Source organism: Pleurodeles waltl, chromosome 3_1 (assembly GCF_031143425.1).
Source record: "Pleurodeles waltl isolate 20211129_DDA chromosome 3_1, aPleWal1.hap1.20221129, whole genome shotgun sequence".
In the NCBI taxonomy this organism is placed as follows: Eukaryota; Metazoa; Chordata; class Amphibia; order Caudata; family Salamandridae; genus Pleurodeles; species Pleurodeles waltl.
The window spans coordinates 654,545,015-654,565,159 of record NC_090440.1 but is presented as its reverse complement, the minus strand read 5'-3'; the positions used below and the strand labels follow the sequence as shown (position 1 = coordinate 654,565,159).

The following is a 20,145-nucleotide window of genomic DNA, read 5'->3' as shown; positions in this document are numbered from 1 at the left end:
GCGGATGGCCCATGAAACTTGTGCCGCACCAGCTCCAGCTGCGGAATAGTGTTTGGAATTAAACATCTAGGGGTCCGAGTGCACCATTTCTACCTGGAGTGTCAGTGATGGATGGGGACTCTCGTCTGGGCTTCTTGTGTTTGCACCAACATTTGTCCTTGGACTTCGTCTTAGACTTATGCGAAGATGAAGACTTGGATTGGAACCAGAATTTGGAGTGGGAACGGGCCCAAGATTTGGAGCGTGACCAGTTTTGTTACTTATGGTCAAGGACGTAAAGCTTCATCTCCCACTCGCTAATGGCCTTCCCTAGCACACCATTACATGTGAGTTTGCAACAGTGGCCACTAAATAAGGTTCTGTACCCTTGTATCCAGAGGCAGAAGGAGGCTGCCATGGAGTCTCATGATGGTGCGCAAGAGCAATTTTCGGAAAAGCTACTGGTAGAAATACAAAAGGAAAGGAATCTGCATTCAGAGGTACCCGTAAGAAAATAATGTAATGTAGGTGAAATATGGGAACTAACAGTATAACAAGGTGAGTCTTAGTTGAGAAAACAACAATTGGTGTGCCGGTGGTAGATGTATGCGCTGGCCTGCAGGAGAGGTGTGAGAGAGGAGGTTGCAACGGAGGAAAGAGGACGTTTTTTAGAGCAGGTGGAGCAGTGTATGCTACTCTCATGCTAGGAGAAAAAAAATCAGTACGAGGCTTGGCTGAGGCTGCAGCCAAAGCCTCATGTGATTTGTACGGCAGGAATACCAGCCTGAAAAATCTGGTATGGTTTTCCATACTCGGTAAAACCAGGTGTGGATCCCTCAGTACAGCTCCGAACCCAATGGCGGAAAACAGACTCTACAGTAGTGTTCATATACTGGGGTATTGGGGGCTTATGGTCGACGTCATAGACCCAGCTTATGTGGACACCCACCAAAGACAGAAAAATGTTTTTAATACTATATCACTTCCAGACCCAACCAGTAGATGACGATATTAGGCGCAACATGTGAATCTAGGAGAGACTCAATGTGGCAAAACCAACCCACGTGGAATCAGGCAGAACGGAATTCCATGTGGTAATTCTGCTCAGCCAGACTCGAAAAGATATCCTATGCATATGCAAATATTTCATATCATACTGTATTTTTAGGGAGCAGTCTTGGTGCCAAGTATTTCCAGTAATACATCTAGACTATGCACTTACATTAGTGGTTAGTTAAGAATATATTATAGAGACAGACATTTTAAGGGCTAACCCCACCAAAGGCGTGCATGTGATTTTGTTAATAGTGAGTTTTTTAATTAGTAAATAATTGGAGGTTCGACTTGCCAGCGTAGTGACATGTCGGCTAGGGAGTGAAGACCTCTGCCCTGTGCATGCCTGAAGAAATACAGGAACTTAGAGTAGAGATATTAAAGTTCTATATTTACTGAGCACATGGTGAGCAAGGGTAGCCAAAGAAGGGCAACCTATAAATGGAGAGGGGTGAACATTAAACTGGCTGAAAATAGATTAAGCAACTTACGATATCAAACGTCTTTAGAGTGATGCAGTGTGAGCATAATCTCAGCTGGTCCTATACAAACATTGTCAATATAAAGCACTTTTGCAGGTTACACCTCACCACAGTTTTGACATCCCTTTCGTGAAGTCCTAGACTGAGAAAAAATAATTTCATGTGACGTATGTTATTTATACCCGTAAAAGATCTCTTTATTGACAGCCTGTCACACCCTGCCACGGTAGAATTCAGAAAACAGTTCCTTACTTTCCCAACCACATCTACCCCAAGGAAAAAAAGAATGAGGCGTTAATCAAAAAAGTTAAGAGAAAACATTCCCAAAACTTTATTTGTTTTGTAATAAACGCATATACAAAAACAAAGTACACTAGGCACAGTCAAGTAAAAAGTATAGGCAGTCAGCTGGCAGGACATGGGGGGGAGGGGAGGGGGAACACTGCCTCGCGAGGAGTTAGGGGCATGTCTGAGCATTAATGGGAATATAAATGGCCAAAAGCAAACAGCAGACCCAGTAAAGATTCTAAATCTGTGTATTTAGGTATAATGTTTGTGGTTCTGCAGTAAAAGATGAGGTGACTGATTATAACACCACATCTGACACATAATACCTGTTCCACTGAAAGGATGGAAACATGCAGTGTGGTCATATGGCCACAGTATCATTATGCCAATTCCAGTGAGCAAAGCTACTGTCTGTCCCAAACACTTGAGCACAAGTACCTAATCCCATGAACTGCTAGCAGGAAAGGGCTTTGTACGCTGCCCATAGGTAAAAGAAACCCACTGCCCCAGTGTTGGTTTGAAACCACTTGGAAGCTAGAATCTTCACATTCACGGTGACTGCACCATGTACCAATAGAACAGAAGGACATGACTTTAAATGGCATCATAGGAACACTATTGCTGGCACACGGACCGTCAAATACGGGCCAACATAGACCTATTGGATATACAATTTAGACAATTTAAGACCTAAAAGGGGTTGTATTGTGGCCATGCAGGGAATGTTTCATGCCTGTTTATATCTGTACTGCTGTGTCATGAGATGGGTTAGAGGGCTTTGCCAGGACAATAACCTGAAGTGGATGGATGTGCCCCTGGAAAGAAATGTTCATGAAACTCATCTAAACAGAGCAGTCTAAACTGGATTCATGTTGTTCCTGGAAAGGACAAGCTCAACCCTTGAGTTGTATTGCCCCTCGAATGAACTGTGGATACAGCTCCTGGATGAAGAGCCTCACTCGAATATCTCTGCTTTCAGGTTCGGAGTCTGTGAAAAGACCCATAAAGTCTAGGTTCCCATTGCAAGCCTTACAAAAATATTTTACAGGAGCCTGAACACGTTATTATTCTATGTGACAAAATTGCTTAAGAGCAAAGGATGAGGCATGTTTGGGAAATGCTCTGGACGGTGGTTAGACTGGTCTAGTACCTCACTTATGCATGCCCATGGACACTGGGTGGTGGAAGCTCAGAATGTGACAACCATCCATGAAATGCAAGCACAGCTCAGCTGTCAAGGATGGCATTTCAAGCAGACGTGGTAAGGAAGGTGGTAGTGGGGCCTAGTCATCTGCAGGTCATACAAAAATAAGCAGCTTTAGAGCAGTCTATGGTGAGAAAAGTCATAGCAGAAGGTGCAATCCTTGGAGTGATGGCATCGCACATAAGCGATTGAGGCCTTTGTGTGTGTAAGGCAGAGATTATTGTGCAAGCAGGTCTGAGGTGACCACCAACACAAGGCAACGGTCATCATGTAAGCAAAGCAGAGGTAAATTGTGCAAGTGGAGTGGACTTAAAATTCCAGCATGGCGACCATGATTCAGGTGAAGCAGAGACCATCATACTAGAAAGACCACGGTCTATGCAAAGGGGAAGCGGGCGGCATCAACCAGAAGAGGACATCATACAGGCATGGTGAGAGTCCTTGCAGAGGCCAGGCAGGCGTCATTGTACAGATGAGGCACCGGTCACCAAACAGATTAGGCAGAGGTCATCATGCAGGCGACGTGGAAGTCATCCTTTGCAATGTCCAGTTGTGACCCTGGAAGCTGGGAAAGAAAGATGAAAAGTGAATACACCTGTTCCTTAGTGACTTGACACCATGCACAGCTCTGAGAACAAACGCAAGTGTGAAAACATAAGGGTGGGAGGCACTGAGAGCCAGGGAATTTTCGATGTCTAGAGGCAATGAGCAACATGATTCCTTTGTTAGATCAGCTGTTACTAGTGGCACTTTACTTCCTGTGATAGCTTACTTGGTGGGATCAGATATTTTTTTTATCACTTTCCCCCTCTCTGCCTTTTTCTCACCTTTCCTCCCAGACAAGTAATTGCCCTTAAAGGTGGTCGGGGACATCACTATAGCCTTGCCATTACTTCAAGAGATGCGAGCAGTGCTCAGCACACACAGATGTCTCACCCTGACAGGCCTAACAGGCACAACAACAGTAATTACACTATAGCCAGTGCTTGAAATAGAAAACTCGATGTGCATACACCCCTATCCCAAAAAAGCATGTTTTATACTTCACATCTGCTCTGGTTGAAAGTATTTCACCTCCCTTAAGAAGTGCACACACTCTGCCACTGCAGAAAGGTCCTAGGCCTTTAAAAATATATTTTGCTTTTCGTAGTGGGCCGGATCGCAATTTTGGGCTGTTAAGAAGTGCAATACAGCCTTTTCCCATGTACAAAGAGCTCTGTGGCATCGCAAATTGCGATTTCTACCCCACAGTAATCGCAATTTGCGATTACCAAAATAGGAAATCGCAAAACGGATTTCCTATTTGCGATTTCCTAAGCACATGTACAAAGCATTTCCTAAATGCCATTGAATCCAATCTGAAGGTAACCATGTGCATTTTGCAAATTGCACTTTTTGCAATGCCTTGAAGCATGCACTTGCCTCTTTGATTTAAGGAGGGGGCTTAGTCCCATAGTTAGGGAAGGTTTTGCATTTCCTAAATTGCGATTTTTTAACAGCGATTCCACTCTGTAGGAATCACTGTTAGGACATGGTAATTTTTGTTCATTCCCATTTGCAATTTCTTATGACTCGCAATTTAGGATTCGCTAATGGGTTTCTTTGTATATATGGGCAAAAGTCTTTTCACTTTCAACTGAAAATAGCAAAGTCACTGAGAGCTGATGGCTTCCTCCACTGTAAAGCATTGACAACACATCCATGTACCTAAAAAACATAGGTACTGTGTACAATGTGCAAAACTGGGTTGGAATACAACGGGGGGACCTGGATACCTTCCTACAAGAGGGCTGGTCTTCTGGTATCGACACAGTACCATAAAACGAATGTTGGTGTGTACTGAGGGAGTAAGCAAGAAGAGGGCTCGGGACTCAGCTGATGGGTCAGAGCTTTCCAAAATAAAAAGCAGTGTAGGAAATGGGCCTCAGCGAGCCTAATTCATTTGAGAGATTATGCCCAGCGCTCGGTCACATAAAAGGGAAACTCACTCTTCTGGTCTGGAAACCAACTTCGAGTTACTGACTTGCTACCATCTTTGCTGTGTGGTGAAGCATTCATCTGCCTAGGCCTGACAACGCAAGCCTCTTAAATAGGTGGATCCTTAATTGGGGGGTGTTTCTAGGCAGAAAAAATAAAGTCATTTTGGACAGCAACACGTATTATGTCCTACTCTTCACTTTGTGGCCCTACATGTCTTAAGAGGAAGGGCTTCCTGTTGGGAAGGGTAACCTGACAGAGCGTGTACTTTGTTCATGACTTGTACAGGAATGCTTCGAGTCTTGGTTAACACACACAGGCCCAAGTCAGAACTATCACGTTCGCTACAGCCTGTCTGCGTTCTGCCTGACACCTGGAGCAGCAGGTTCTGCAGCAGAGTCTCAGAGGTTCTCCATGCCCCCAATACTTGCGACTCCCCCACGTTCTCTTTCAATGAGAACCTAGCTGTGAACTTACTCTGCCTTCCTGACAAACCTCTACTAGAGACGCTTCACTCACAAGGACCAGCCAAAAAGTGGATAACAAGAGAACCACTAAAATGTACGTACATCGTTCTCCCCAGGGCACCTCAGCACCACACTCCCTTCCAGCTTTTTTTTTACATTCCTGCATCCCTCCTATACGTCTCCTTTTTATTTTCCACCCTTCCTTCATATTTCTGTACAATCTCCTGTAGTGAATCCTAGTTCGTTTTAATGGGAAAACAGGAGTTAACTTAGCCTTTAGCGTGCAGACTCGTGCCCCCTTCACCTAGTGACTTTTAACCTATTTAGCTTGCTCGGTCTTAGCCCATTTAATTATTTAATTCTTCTAAGATGGCTGCCTTGTTTATAGTTAGGCCACTTGTTATGAGTTACATTATCAGTGTCACCGCGCTAAGGCGTCAAGATCAAGCACCAAAGACAAACAAATAGTAGGTGTTCACACTTAGGGATTTTCCCTCTCTATACTTTTGAGGGATTGTTTATATTAATTGCCGTCCCAAGCATGTCTGTTATCTATTGTTTGGGAACACACCTACGTCAGGGGTCCTTGTAGATCTGTATAAATACATCGCACTTTAGACAGATAATCAGAGCGATTCCGACCGGAGGGCATCGCCACCATCGCTGATATCGATGCTGCACATCGTCTTGACGCTGACCCAGTCTTCGTGTCCCTGCGGAGTCTGAGATAGAGACCTCATTCCAAGGTAACGAGGGTTGGGGGATCCTCTCATGGACATGGCATTGTCAGATTAGGTTTAGCAAACCCAGCTCTCCTTTAGGTAGGAGGTTAGGCCTATCACATTAGGGTATTAGGGCATATTATATCTTGTATGTCTTTCTTATGCATTGCAAGATGGTGGGGGTCTTTGTAATAATGACTCTCGTCTTCACAATTCTGTTCCTTGCATTATTCATTATCCTAATGATTGCAGCCCATGCAACTTATCGCAAATTGCAGTTATGTTAAATAAAAACTATTGAAACTTTACTGCATCTTTGTCATTACCTGTGTTTTTATGAGATACAATATATCTGTGATAAAGGGGTAATCTCCGTTTAACTACAACACTCCCTGAGAGGTCTTATTCTTGAGTCCATGCGTAAAGGCTGCCACAAATCACCTTTTACTATTGTGTTTCTGGTGAGGTGCTGCTAGTGAGCCGGTAAGGTTGGGACAACAGTTGCGATTTGTTGTAGGATAGGCATAGCCGCCTACAAACAAAAGTACTGTCATCCTTTAACCAGCAGTCTTGCCCAGAGCAAGAGTCCAAACTATGACACTCACATCCCTGTTCTTTAGGAATAACCAGAAAGAGATGTACTGGGAGATAACCAACCTCCACATCCAATCTCGACCCTTATTAGGTAACATGTATTGCCCATTGTTCTGCCAGGTGAAAAATACCTGCACATAGATGGGTTATATAAAGTAATCCTGCTATGCTTAGGGAAAAGAGTAGTCTGTTATCTGATAATCAAGCCATTTTGAGTCGTTTTTTGTCCAAAGCGGGGTGGTGAGGGATAGCTGGTGCCGCCCTCAAGGAAGATGTCCTTTGTGACTTCGTTCATTTGGGTGATATTGGCTCTCAAAGGCCCCCCCAAACACCGAAGGTTCGCTTGTTCCCCAGAGGCAGCAGCTTCAAAGGCACATCAGCATTTTCTGCTGGAAGGACTGGGCCCGGTTAGCATAGGGCATCCTCCCTTGCAATTGAGGCCCAGCTGGGATTGATAGGTGATTTTTTTTTGTTCTACCTGGCGACTAGCATACCAACTGCCTGATAGTGTGACTTTCCATTTGCATAGTGAGGACCATATTTTAACCTTGCTTCAAATGTGTGTTTGGGGGATGTTCTTGCAGATAAAAGTTTGGAGCATCTAACTCAAGTCCAGACCAGAAAGGGCCAACCAGGGGCAGCCATGAACCGAGTGAGAGAAGACGGTTAGTCTGATATTCTCAGCATTTATCATTATACAGTGGAGGGATTTGATGCATCCAGTTAACTAAAACATTCCATTTCCCATCGGATACATAGTAAGACCATGTTTCCTGCCAAGGGGACACTCGATAGCCAGGTCCCAAGTGCCTCAGAGCAAGCTGACTCTGCCATTCCAGCCAGCATTCTAGGAAAAGCTGCAAGTGCACCCGATGATCTCGACCCACCGTTTACATCGGTCAGCAGTCCACTTAATTCGGAGCTAGGAAGGCAGGGAATTATCAGCTGCATTTGGGTGCACATGTTTTACAGCAGGGAGCAGGATGGGGTGTCCTTGGGGCAGGGCCACTCAAGAGGGGAGATAAGCAAATCAAATGGCCAGATGCCAGCACTCTCTACTTAAGAAAGTGAAATTGTTCCTCCCAGAAAGCGACTTCATAACTGCTGTTCAAGCTCTTGCACTTTTTCATCTGGATAGTAGCAATACCCTGCTCCATGGCCACCCAGACTCAGGGCCATATTTATCAAGGTTTTGCGTCACCCTTGTGCCATGTAAGGGGGCGCAAGGGTGGCGCAAAACCTAAGTGAGATTTATCAAGCCACACGAGGCCACCCAAAGTGGTCATGCATGGCTTGAAAAATCTAGAGTAAAGCAAGGCAGTGTAAATCGCTGCCTCGCGTTACTATGAAGCAGGGGTGTTCCCATGCATCCACCCATGGATTTTGGTACATTCCCAGATTTACCATTAGTGGTAGGCCTGTGAATGCATCAGAATGGTGCTGCACCTCATCAGGTAAGGCTTAACAAGGAGAAGGAAAATGTTATTTACCCAGTAGACATCTGTTCGTGGCATATAGTGCTGTAGATTCACATGCTTTGCATAAGTCCGCCATGAAGTGTTGTGCTCGGAGTATTACAAGTTGTTTTTCTTCTAGGAAGTTTTTCGAGTCGAGAGATCGAGCGACTCCTCTTCTCAATGATACTGCACATGGGCATATATTCCTTTGTTAAATTGTTTTCCCGCAGGCGGGTGACGTAAAGAGTTTGTACATATATATGTAGATAGATAGTAAAGAAATGAGATGTCCATGCAATGAATATACATATTTACAATATATTGTACTGCAATGGCCAGGCTCTCGGGGAGGAGGGAGGGTGCATGTGAATCTAGAGCACTATATGCCACGAACAGATGTCTACTGGGTAAGTAGCATTTTCCATTCAACGGCATGTGTAGCTGTAGACGCACATGCTTTGCACAGACTGTAAAGCAGTCCCCTCCAAAGTAAGTGGTGGTCAGCCTGTAGGAGTTGGAGTAGCTTGAAATAATGTCCTAAAGTACTGCCTATCCAAATTTGCTTGTTGGCGAGCTAACACATCTACAAAGTAGTGTTTAGCAATTGTGTGTGTGTAGACAATGTAGCAGCTTTACATATATGCTATTGCTATGTTCCCTAAGAATGCCATTGAAGCTCCTTTTTTCCTAGTGGAATGTGGTTTAGGAGCTACTGGTAGTTGTCTTTACTCTTAAGATAGTAAGTTTGAATACACTTCACTTTCCATCTGGCTGATCCATTTTTTGAAATAGGATTACCTTTGTGACTTTGACAATGCTACAAAGAGTTGTTTTGATATTCTAAAATGTTTTGTTCTTTCTATGTTTTATACGAGAGCTCTTAACACCAAGGTGTGTGTAGAGATCTTTCAGCAACTGAATCTGGCTGTGGAAAGAAGACTGGCAATTCCACTGACTTATAGGGAAAGAAGAAATTACCTCCGGTGGGAATTTTGGATTTGTTCTAAGAACTAATTTGTCATTATGGATTTTTAAAAAAAGTAATTTTAAAGCAAAAGCTTGATTCTCCCTAGCTCATCCTAAAGAAGTTATTGCCACTAAGAAGGCAACCTTTCATGAGAGAAACTGTAGCATACAAGAATGCATGGGTTCAAATGGTGGGCCCATAAGTCTTGTGAGTACAATGTTAAGATTCCATGCAGAAGCTGGAGGAACTCTAGGTGGAATGATTCTCTTAAGGCCCTCCATAAAAGCTTTTATATCAGGAATTCTAAACAGGGAAATATGTTGTCTGTTTTGAAGGTAAGTAGCTATAACTGCTAAATGAAGCCTAATAGAGGAGTATGCCAGATTTGCTTTTTGTGAGTGTAACAAATAGCAGACAATATCTTGTACTGAAGCCTTAAGTGGACAAAATATTTTTGGGTTGACAATAATACACAAAATGTTTCCATTTAGCAGCATAACATTCTCTAGTTGTACGTTTGTGTGCTTCCTTTAGAATATCCATACATTCAGGTGGATGCTGTAGGTAACCAAACTCTATGACACCAGGAGCCTTATCGCAAGATTGGGTGTGTGATTTGGCCTCTCCTTTGAGTCAACAGATCTGGTCTGTTTGGCAGTTTGTGATGTGGTACCACAGACACATCCAATAGTGTTGTGTACCAGTACTGACGTGCCCATGTGAAAGCTATGAGAATCAGTGAGTGAGGTTTGTTTTATCTTTATTATCAGAAATAGAATGAGTGGGAGAGGGGGAAAATCATAAGCAAATATCCCTGACCAGTTCATCCATGGAGCATTGCCCTTGGATTGGGTGTGTGGGTACCTGGGTGCAGAGCTCTGGCATTTTGAGTTTTATTTTGTGGCGAAAAGGTCTATGTCTGGGGTTACCCACATTTGAAAGTATTTTTTAATTACTTGTGGGTGAATTTCCCATTCGTGGACTTGTTGCTGAACCCTGCTTTACAGGTCCGCTAGTTGAATGTCCAACCCTGGGAGATACTCTGTCACTAATTGAATGTGAATTGCCCACTTCCAAATTGTCTGGGCTAAAAGTGACAATTGAGATGAGTGTCCCCACCCCTGTTTTTGCAGATAATATATTGCTGTCATATTATGTGTACGTATTAACACCAGCTTGTGTACAATTTGTGTCACAAAAGCTTTCAGTGCTAGGAATACTGCTAGTAATTCCAAGTAATTTATATGATAAGTCTGTTAGTTGGAGTCCCATTCCCCTTTCATGGTGAGGTTGTTAAGATGAGCTCCCCAACCTATCTGTGATGCATTTGTTGTGATAGTGGTCTGAGGCATAGGGTTCTGAAAGGGCTGTCCTTTTGAGAGGTTGGTGTAATTCCACCGTTGCAGAGCGGCGGGTCTGGCAGTCCAACAACACTTGATCCTGAAGTTGGCCCTGTGACTGAGATTACCATTGGGAAAAGCACTGCTGTAGTGGCCGCATGTGCAGTCCTGCATGTGGAACTACGGCTATACATGAAGCCATCATCCCTAAGAGTTTCATCTCTAACTTAACTGTATAAGTGTGGTTGTGTTGTAGTTGAGATATTAAACTGTGAAATACTTGATTCCTTACTGGGTCTGGATATGCTAACCCTGACTGAGTGTTCAGAATTGCTGTCAGATACGGCTGTATTTGTGATTGTTGCAGGTGGGATTTGAGGTAATTGAATCCCAAGCTGTGTAGGAGATCTATGGTATACTGAGTGTGTTGATGACAAACTTGAATTGTACTGGCTTTTATGAGCCAGTGGTCTAGAAATGGGAAGACATGATGGGAATACTGCTACTACAGCTAAACATTTGGTGAACACCCAAGGTGCTATTGTTACTCCAAATTGAATTGGTAGTGCTTTCCTGCAATGACAAACTTTAGGTATTTGCGATGTGCTAAATGTATGGAAATGAGGAAATAGGCATCCTTGAGGTCTAATGCTGTCAAGTAATCCCCTTTTTGTACTAGGGGAATGTCATCTTGTAGAGTGACCATATGAAAGTGTTCTGAAAGGATGTATAGATTAAGAGGCTTGAGACCGAGAATTGGTCTTAATGTGCTGTCTTTCTTTTATATCAGAAAGTATAGTGAACCTACTCCTGATTCCTGTTGGGATATAGGTAATATCTCTATGGCTCTTTTGAGTAGCAGTGATTGTACCTCCTCTTTCAGTATAATGAGATGGTCCTGAAAGAGTCCGTGTGAACGAGGGGGAATGTTTGGTGGAGTGGAAATGAGTTCCAGACAACAACCATTTTGGATAATGGACAGAACCCACTGGTCTGTAGTGATGTTGTGCCTTTGTGGATAGGAATTTACCAGTCTTCCTCCTACAGGAGATGTGTGCAGTGTGGGAATGGTAACTCACTGTTTAGTTGAGGTAGAGGAACCTCTGTAAGTGGATGGTTTGCCTCTTTCTCTATTGTTGGATCCTCTATAGGAACCTCTGAATGATCCTCTTGTGTAGTACTGTGAGGTCTGTTTTTGCTGGGAAGTTGATGTTTCTGTGGCTTATGGCTTGAAGCCACCTCTAAACTGTGGCTTACAAAAAATCCCTCTGGTCGGTGTGGTGTATAATGCACCCAACACCTTAGCCGTCTTAGAATCTTTCTTAAGTTTCTGTATAGTTGTCAACTTCTGGGCAGAATAGATGTTCCTTATCAAAGGGCATATTTAAGACAGTTTGTAGTATCTCAGATTTGAACCCTGAACATCTTAACAAAACATGTCTTCTGATGACTACGCTGGTGTTGACTCCTGTGGTTGCTGTAGCAGCCGCATCTGTTGCACATCTAATAGCCTTATTAGATATTGCTTGCCCTTCTGTGACTATTTGTTGTACCAGTTTCTGATGCTCTGGTGGAAGATACTGCAACAGTTCTTCCATGTCGTCCAGTGGGCGCTATCATATCTAGCTAAGAGAGCTTGTGAGTTGGCTATCCTCCAGTGATTTGCAGCTTGTGAGGCTACCCTTTTACCTGCTGCATCTAGCTTTTTGCTCTCCTTATCTGGAGGAGGAGCATCTCCTGTTGCCTGACTGTTGGCCCTTTTCCTTGCTGCACTAACCACTATTGAATCAGGTGGTAACTGAGTCCTGATAAAAACGTGGTCTGAGGGTGCCAGTTTATATTTTTTATCCACTCTAGGAGTGATAATTCTTATCTTCACTGGTTCTTTGAAAATGTCAGAAGAATGTCGGAGCATTCCTGAGAGCACTGGGAGACCTTGATATTCCTTGTGTGTAGACGTTAATGTGTTAGGAAGGAACTCCTCCTCTATATGATCTGAATGCATCTGCACATTATGGTAGGCAGCTGCTCTGGCTATGATCTGGTTATATGCAGTAGTGTCTTCTGGTGGAGAAGGTCTAGCAGTATACAAGTCTGGATCATTTGAAAGAACAGGATCAGGATCATATAGATGCAATGGATCCATATCCTGCTGAACGTCACTAAGACCATCCCTATGTGGTGGTGCTGAGGATGCTTGTGGTGAAACTGTCTCTCATATGTGGGTGATGGTGGTGGTGTGGAAGGAAAGGAGAATGTGGTGGTGAAGGCTGTTTTTGTTTTTTTCTCTCCTTGTCTTTTTAAATCTTAAGTCTCCTGAAAAATTAATTTCCTCTTAATAGTCACAGGAGGAAAAGCAATTTGAATATGCAATTTTCGATGTTTAGAGTCCATTACTTCTAAAATGGGTTGCATATCCAATGATTCTTCTGTAGAAGTAGCAGGTTTACTACTTATGGCTTTCGGCTCTACAGGTTTAGACACTGAGGCCCTCATAAAGCTTCTGTGGTCTTTTTCAAAGACCACCGATGCTGCTGCAGATAGCATACCGCCAATGCTGTTGTATGCTGGTTGCACTATTTAGGAGTTTTTCGCTGGGCCAGCAGGCAAAAATAGTGTTTCCGCCCACTGGCCCAGTGGAAAACCCACCACAACATTGACGCCGGCTCGTAACCGAGCTGGTTGCAATGTTGTGGTGCGTCGGGTGCAACAGCACTCGCCCCACATTTCATTGCCCGTAATTCGGGCAGTGAAAAGCGCGACTGGGCTGTCCATGGGGGCCCCTGCACTACTCATGCAAAATGCATGGGCAGTGCAGGGGCCCCCAAGGGACCGCCAATGCCCCCTTTCCGCCAGCCGTTGCATTGCAGTGAGACCACCATGCAAAGGCTGGCAGAAAGAGGACTCTCCCGCTTACCAGTAGGCCAAGAGCAAAGAATCCAGTGCACACCATGGGTGGCCCTGTCACCTGGAAGCCTTAACTGCACCTGGTAGTTATCAAGCTGCACACCCCTGTGCTGCATCTTACACCTATAGGGACATCCAGTGAGTACAGTCCCACCAGCTTGCTACTAGCACCCGACAGTATGTTCAGTGGTCTACTGGACTAGAACACCAGATCACAGCACAGTGTCCTTGCAGGCATCAGACAGTGCCCCAAGAATCCTTTTAAGTACCTACAAGGAATTCTTTCTTTATTATTGTGAAACTAGTTTGCTTGGGCGGTGTTTTTTTGGGGTAGAGCGGTGTGCTTACCTTCGTCAAAATCATTAAATGCAGTCACAGCCACTAACTCACAGGGCTAGGCTTGTCAATGTAAGTTGGTGCACTGTGCTTTTCTTTCTGAAGAGAACTGCAACTCAGATGCTTCTGAGAAGCCCTGAGCTAACTCTAAAACCTACACCTGGGAGAACACTGGCTACATTACTTGGTGTTAATTGTATTTCATGTGACTAGCATGTAGGAGTCAAAGGTCCTACACAGTGTTGTCAGACTACAAGGTCAGCATGTCAGTATCACCTTGCTCCTAAATGGAGTGCACATGGCCGGAGGACATATGCAGCAGTCAGGGGTGAACGCGCCTGTCCTGCATCTGAGCTCTTCACCCAGCCATTGTACCCCTGCCCCAAACGGTGAAAACTGTAGCCATGAACAATGTCCATTAGGTGACTGCATGCAAGGTATTTCATTTGACCATCCCTTCCACCCAGTCCTGATACATTTGGAAGTACTGTGCATGGTCTTAAATCATAAGGAGTCTCTACTGGATGCAGGGTGTGGCCAGCAGCTGATACCTACGCCCAGTACTTCAACTCCTGAACCCATTATGCATGGCCTTTCGGGCACAGGGAGTAGCCTCTGCTGATTGCACAGATCTTGACTCACATTTTGAGACAGAAAGGAAGTGGAATAACCTTACAATACCAAACACAGACTCACACAGTGTCATGTATTGGCCATTTACTGTGCATGGTTGGCACCTACTCATCTTTTAAACAAACTTACGGATTATGTCCTACTAACGTACACAATCATTTGCACAATTAATAACTGAGCTAATGTCTGACTTGATGAAACTGGTGTTATCACTTGGCAGAAGCAGAAATGAGCATTACTGCGTCTAGGCAGGAAGAAGCCTCATTTGCTACAGGGATTCATTTGCATCAATGGCCACAGCAAGCAATGAGCTCGACTGGAGCCAATCCGTAATGAACACTAATGTGCTCAAGCAGTAATAGCCATGAACTGCTTTGGATGATGACTAGAATCAGTATAAGCCCCAGGCAGTAATCACCATCAAAAGCCCAGTGACCAATGAGCATCTTGGCTCCCAACAGTAACCAGCCTCAATCACCCTAAAAAATGAACATCAACGGCTCAAATAAGGCTAAATAGCACTAAAGAGAAATTAACGTTCAGCATTCAGGTTCCTTATGCGAGTTTTAATATTGCCGTGGATCTTGATACTTAATAATGTCTGTTGTAAGTATTGATGTTTTATAAATGCCTGGGTTCACTCACATTAAATAATGACTGAGGCCATTCACTCACCTCACTGCCTGAAGCTATTGTGGCTCAATGACTTAATGGTCTGTGGTGTCTAGGGCCTTTCATGCTCATTACTGCGTGGGTCAAGCATATTCCTGACAGCCAGATCCCATTGGTATTCCCTATTGGTTAGTTGTATACGAATATACCCGCCCCAAACAGACCCTTCCTGTAGTTGGGTGCTCCCCCTATACTGCCCTCGCGGCACGGACTATGGCTGCACCCTGCACTTGGCTTGCGGGATAGGACAGATAATGATAGGACACTGTATTTGCCTTGTATGTTCAATGGCGCGACTCGGGGAGGTGGGTGGGATGACCTGGTGGGGTAGTTGAGGGAGGCCATTTTTGGATCTGTATTATTAATATTACATAGTATGTTGCCACTGTGTGGCTGATGTTCATTGCTACCTTGAAAGCCAATAAAATCTGCATGAACAAAAAAAAAAAATCAAGATCCGGGGCAATATTGAGACTCGCACAAGGAAGCTGAGTGCTGGTCAGAAGCCCAATGACCAGTCCTTAGAGCAGAAGGATGCGGACTCTTGATTCAGGGGTAATTCAGGGACAAGCGGATATTGAAACACACAATGTAGTTGAAATTCACTTAGCATGGCTAAATGCCGCAAGCAGTGGGATCTGTAGTAAGAGGAAAATGGTATATTGTTTTTAAAAATTAAAACTCACTGAAAAAAAAAACAATTAAGGTTCAGTTAAAGAAATATTTGATACATGCAGATGATGTAAACAAACAGAAACGGAGCTCTTATGACGGTGTTGATATTTACAGTTAAGGTGGCAATACAAGCTTACATTCAACCCCATACACTGTCCACTAATTCATTCATGAATCATAAATGACATAATATATCATTCAGTGAATTTGCAGTGCTTACATTATGGAATGCCCTATGTTTGATTAAGATTGCCAAGGGACATGCGTAACTTCACTTTGTGGCTCAAGGCCGTGACTGCCAGCATATTAGTCTGATGTTTATGGTAAGGTTTCTGGCTTCAGTAGAGGAGGTCGTACATCATGACAGGAATAAGAGGATAATACAGATGCTGGGGGGGGAGGTTGGAGGGGGGGTTCGTGCTATAGCAATGGCTTACCTCCTCACGGTGGCCAATAACAACCTTTTTAAGGCGGGAAGAAGTATTGTGTGATTGTAGAGAAGTGACTTCTGCCAACACTTAAAACTCGGTTTACAAAAGAAAAGTCATAGCACATGATTATTGTATGAAAGGCAATTAGATTTTAAGAGCAAATTTACAGGAGCCACGGGTACACTGTTGCAGCATTACTGGGTAATAAAAGAAGGCCCCATGCAAACTATTTAATACAACCTACCAATGGGGCTTTGAGTATAAACCTGGGTGAGGAATGTGTCACACAAATACAGTCAGACTGGGAGGGTTGTGCACTTATTATGGACCAAGAAGGTTAGAAATCTCATTTTAACTCTGTTCCCTTACAGGGGGATAACATGGTGATGACGGTAACTCCACTGCCAACACCCAATGAAGCGGGGCAACTGCATCCCCATGAGCCACCTCCACTCTTGCCTAAACCAGGCAAAGAAAATATCCGGCTACAGAAAGTGCTGCAAAAGGCTGCCAAGAAGAAGAATCCACCAGCTGCTTCAGCACCGCCTAAGGCCTTCCGCTCGACCTTGTCTCCAGTGAGCGAAGCCAGTCCAGATCTCGAGCACTGTGAGCGGTCCCCACAACCACCACGTACCCCTGATACCCCGTACTTCTTTGGCCTTTCCCTGCCACCTCGCTTTTTCATTAAGCCTGTAGTACACCATGTGGCATCGCCGTACCCGCAACACCGGTCATTCACCTTCACCGTCACCGAGCAGCGCAGCCTCTCAGAATGTCTCCGGCGAACACCATCCCCCCGGCCACCATCTCCCTCAGTGAAGCCCGTAATTCCACCCTTGCTACTCCAACAGCCTCCAAAGAGCAGACCCACTGCTCCCAGTCTGGGGCCTTCCTCCTCAAATCAGGCTCATTTTCCATGCCCCATACCACAGATCGTCGAACCAGAGGCAAAATCCAATTTCACAGCTAATCCTCACATGCCTGCTTTTGATGTCACAGTGCAGGAGGTGCAAGTAAACTATGTGCAGTCACCACTTCCTGAACCCGAATCTATCAGAGCAAGCACAGCCATTTCAGACAGTGTTCAGGAAACAATGGCTAGGAAAAAAGAGGACAACATCCCCACGGAGTTGGGTCGACCCGAAGCCAGTCAAAAGAGCGCACCATCAATGACAAGTTCTCAGACAATATCAAATATCACTTTACCCAAGAACCCACAAAAGGCCTTGTTAACCCTTGCTCCAAAAGACAAGCCTTCCACGGAGTCCGTGTCGAGTCCTACTGCTACCAGTGTTCAAATGAGTATAATTAAACCACCTGAAAAGAACACAACAGTGTTGACCCCCAAAAACACAGAGCTATTAACTTCAACGCAGCAAGATACAAAATCCACGCAACAACGTGAGCGATTGGTAGAGGTAAATATCACAACCCAAAAAGCTAACACAACTGAACAGGTACCTGTGACCCCAGATCTATCTGTGAGCCGTGGACCAAACACCAAGACAGAACCTCTGCTGAAGCACGCTGAGAAGGTGAAGCCACCACGAACCAAGCTGAGTGGCTGGTCCAGGCTTAAGAAGCACCTGGTGGTGGAGCCTGAGGTACCTCTATTCCCGGTTCCAGAATCAGAGACCACGCAAGACAAAGAAGTGGCAGTAGGAGAAGAGAAGAAAGAGGGGAAGACAGGGGATGAAAACAGCCCAGTAAACAAGACTTCAAAGCCCAAAGAGTCCCGAGCCAACAAGATGTGGGATGCCCTACTCTATCAGATGTCACCACCCAGGGAGGACGAAAAGCGAAAGGAGGACAAGGAGATGAGCAGTGAGGGCAAAGAGCAGTCCTCCAAAAAAGAGGAAAAGCCTTCTTTTTTCTTCCGGTGCCGATTACCCCTCCTCCTGTACCGACCACGATTTGATGCTCGCAAACTGCGAGAGGCAGCATCCAGGCCCCTGAAGAAGATAACTACCATGTTCGATCTAGGCCGGCTGAATCGTAAGACACCGGAAGAGGAGCCTAAAGACTTCAATAGGACTGCCTCAGGCTGGCAGCTCAAGTGATCGAGGGGCTGCAGTGTTTGCGCATTGGTGAGGGGGGGTCTCCTCCTATTAAGAGTAAGGCATTTCAACACCCTGGAAGGGAAGATGCTACATGTGGCGTTGTCTTGTCTTCTGGGAATGTTGAAATAAAGCGAAATCAAATAATTACTGGAAAGGAAATGTAAATTGGGGTGTGGAGGGATGTTAGTCGTCTTGTAAATTCACTTATCAGATATGCATGTATGCTTATTTTGTGTGATGATATACAGCTACAAACAGCTAACAACGTATGTGTTCCCTGTGGAGCCGTTTCTTTCAACAAGGCAGTATTACGAGGTCAGTTAATGCTAATCAGAAAAGAGCCAGTGTTGCTATGGCATCACTGTTGGTACTGTGCCTTGACTTAGTATCTATTCAAAGTAACTCAGCACGTACTAGGTGACATGAATGTCATTGAGTGCCAGGAGCTAGTATAATTTGGGTGAGAAGGGGCTCATAATTGCAGAGGGAGGTGTTAAGCTATGTGTCATGTGGACTTGAGTAGAACAGAGCTGAACATCCAAACTACAAGGCCTTCGTCTAGTAGAGTAACTGAATTTGTGGAGGGCATATTGTTGGGATTATTTCTAGGGTCAGCAAGTCAGGAGCTTGAGCGAGACATTTCTGTATGCATAGATCTGAGGATTTAGCCATGGATTTGAGATCATCGTTATGCCAGAATTAGCGGGAGCGATGATATGTGCCATTTGGCAACACATAACACAAGGGAGAACCTTTCTTTCACCAGTAGGCCTTCAACGTCCTCCAACCTGCTGCTGAGACTAAAGAAAGTACAAGGAATGGAAAGTACAAAAAGTGAACAGGGTTCCTAAACTTCCGAGACTCCTTTTACTTTCTATGCCATATGTTTCCTTCGAGTCTCCTGGGACCAGGTAAAGCAAGGGGAGCCTAATGGGTACAAAAGGTCAAGCCAAGAGTAGATACGTGAGGTCTGCGGCTTTTGCATTTTTAAGTGGTTTCTTTTGGCCCCGGGGAGAATGGGTGAGACTTCTATTGTCCCACTGAAGCGCCCTCCTGCAGAGATGAGCACCTTACACTGAGCCGGTGCTGTCAGACTAGTGCCCACTACTGCCAAGTGTGAGTCCTGCAGATTCTGCATGAAACAAGTGCATTATGTTGCCAAGTGTGAGTACTGCAATTTCTAAAGCTTATATTGGTGCAACATCACTTCCTGAAATGGCGTATGAGCAAGGACTTCGGGCACAACAGTTTTGAGGAGTGGGATGCACCACGTCAGGAGTAGTCATGAAGACTCCACAAAATGCGAAAGCTCTGACCTAGTGTGAACGCTGATGCACTCGCATGACCTGTAGAAAGGACCAGACCTGTGCCACTGTAGATGTGCCCGCACAACAAATCCTAAAGCTTGTGCAAGAGTTGTCCCTGGAGTGTAGCCTAAACACTGCCACTCTCACAGTCCTTACGACAATGGTTGGTTCTGAGCCACTGTGGACAGCCTTCTTCAGCAGGATCAGAGTACTGCAGCTTCCAAAAGACCAAGCCGGGGCACTGTGTGAGCACCTTCAGCAGTGCGAGAGGACAGCGGTTGTAAAACATGCACCAGGGCAAACACCTTCCTTGTAGAAGAAGGTGAGCAAGCGCTTTAATTTCCACAGTTTCCGTGGGAAGGTAATGTGCTGCGCCATCTCATAAAAGCACTCGCTAATGAAAGCACTACGGCTCTTGCAGAGTGTAAAGGAGGGAGCTGGCCTGCAGCCCTGCATCGCTGCCCCCAGCAGCAGAGTGTGAGCAAAGCAACTTTCCTTAGATGTGAGAAAGGGCACCGATACAGAGCAGTGCATGAGTGCCCCCTGCAGGAGAATGTGAGAAATGCAAAGGAAGACCAAACATGGAGCACTGAA

General features: G+C 44.9%; 2 protein-coding genes across 6 annotated transcripts in view; one reads left to right on the top strand and one right to left on the bottom strand.

The window, feature by feature from the left end:
* Positions 1–18,388, top strand: part of PRR33 (proline rich 33) — a 78,419-nt gene extending 60,031 nt beyond the window's left edge. For both annotated transcript variants that reach the window (XM_069223168.1, XM_069223169.1), the window contains exon 2: positions 16,556–18,388. In XM_069223168.1, the coding sequence (XP_069079269.1) occupies positions 16,565–18,244 (1,680 nt within the window). In that variant the 5' untranslated portion in view covers positions 16,556–16,564 and the 3' untranslated portion in view covers positions 18,245–18,388. The remainder of the gene's footprint in view (positions 1–16,555) is intronic.
* LSP1 (lymphocyte specific protein 1) overlaps positions 1,822–20,145 on the bottom strand; it is a 242,879-nt gene continuing 224,555 nt past the window's right edge. For all 4 annotated transcript variants that reach the window (XM_069223171.1, XM_069223173.1, XM_069223170.1 and 1 more), the window contains one exon: positions 1,822–3,571. The gene's annotated coding sequence lies outside the window, so the exon portion shown is untranslated. The remainder of the gene's footprint in view (positions 3,572–20,145) is intronic.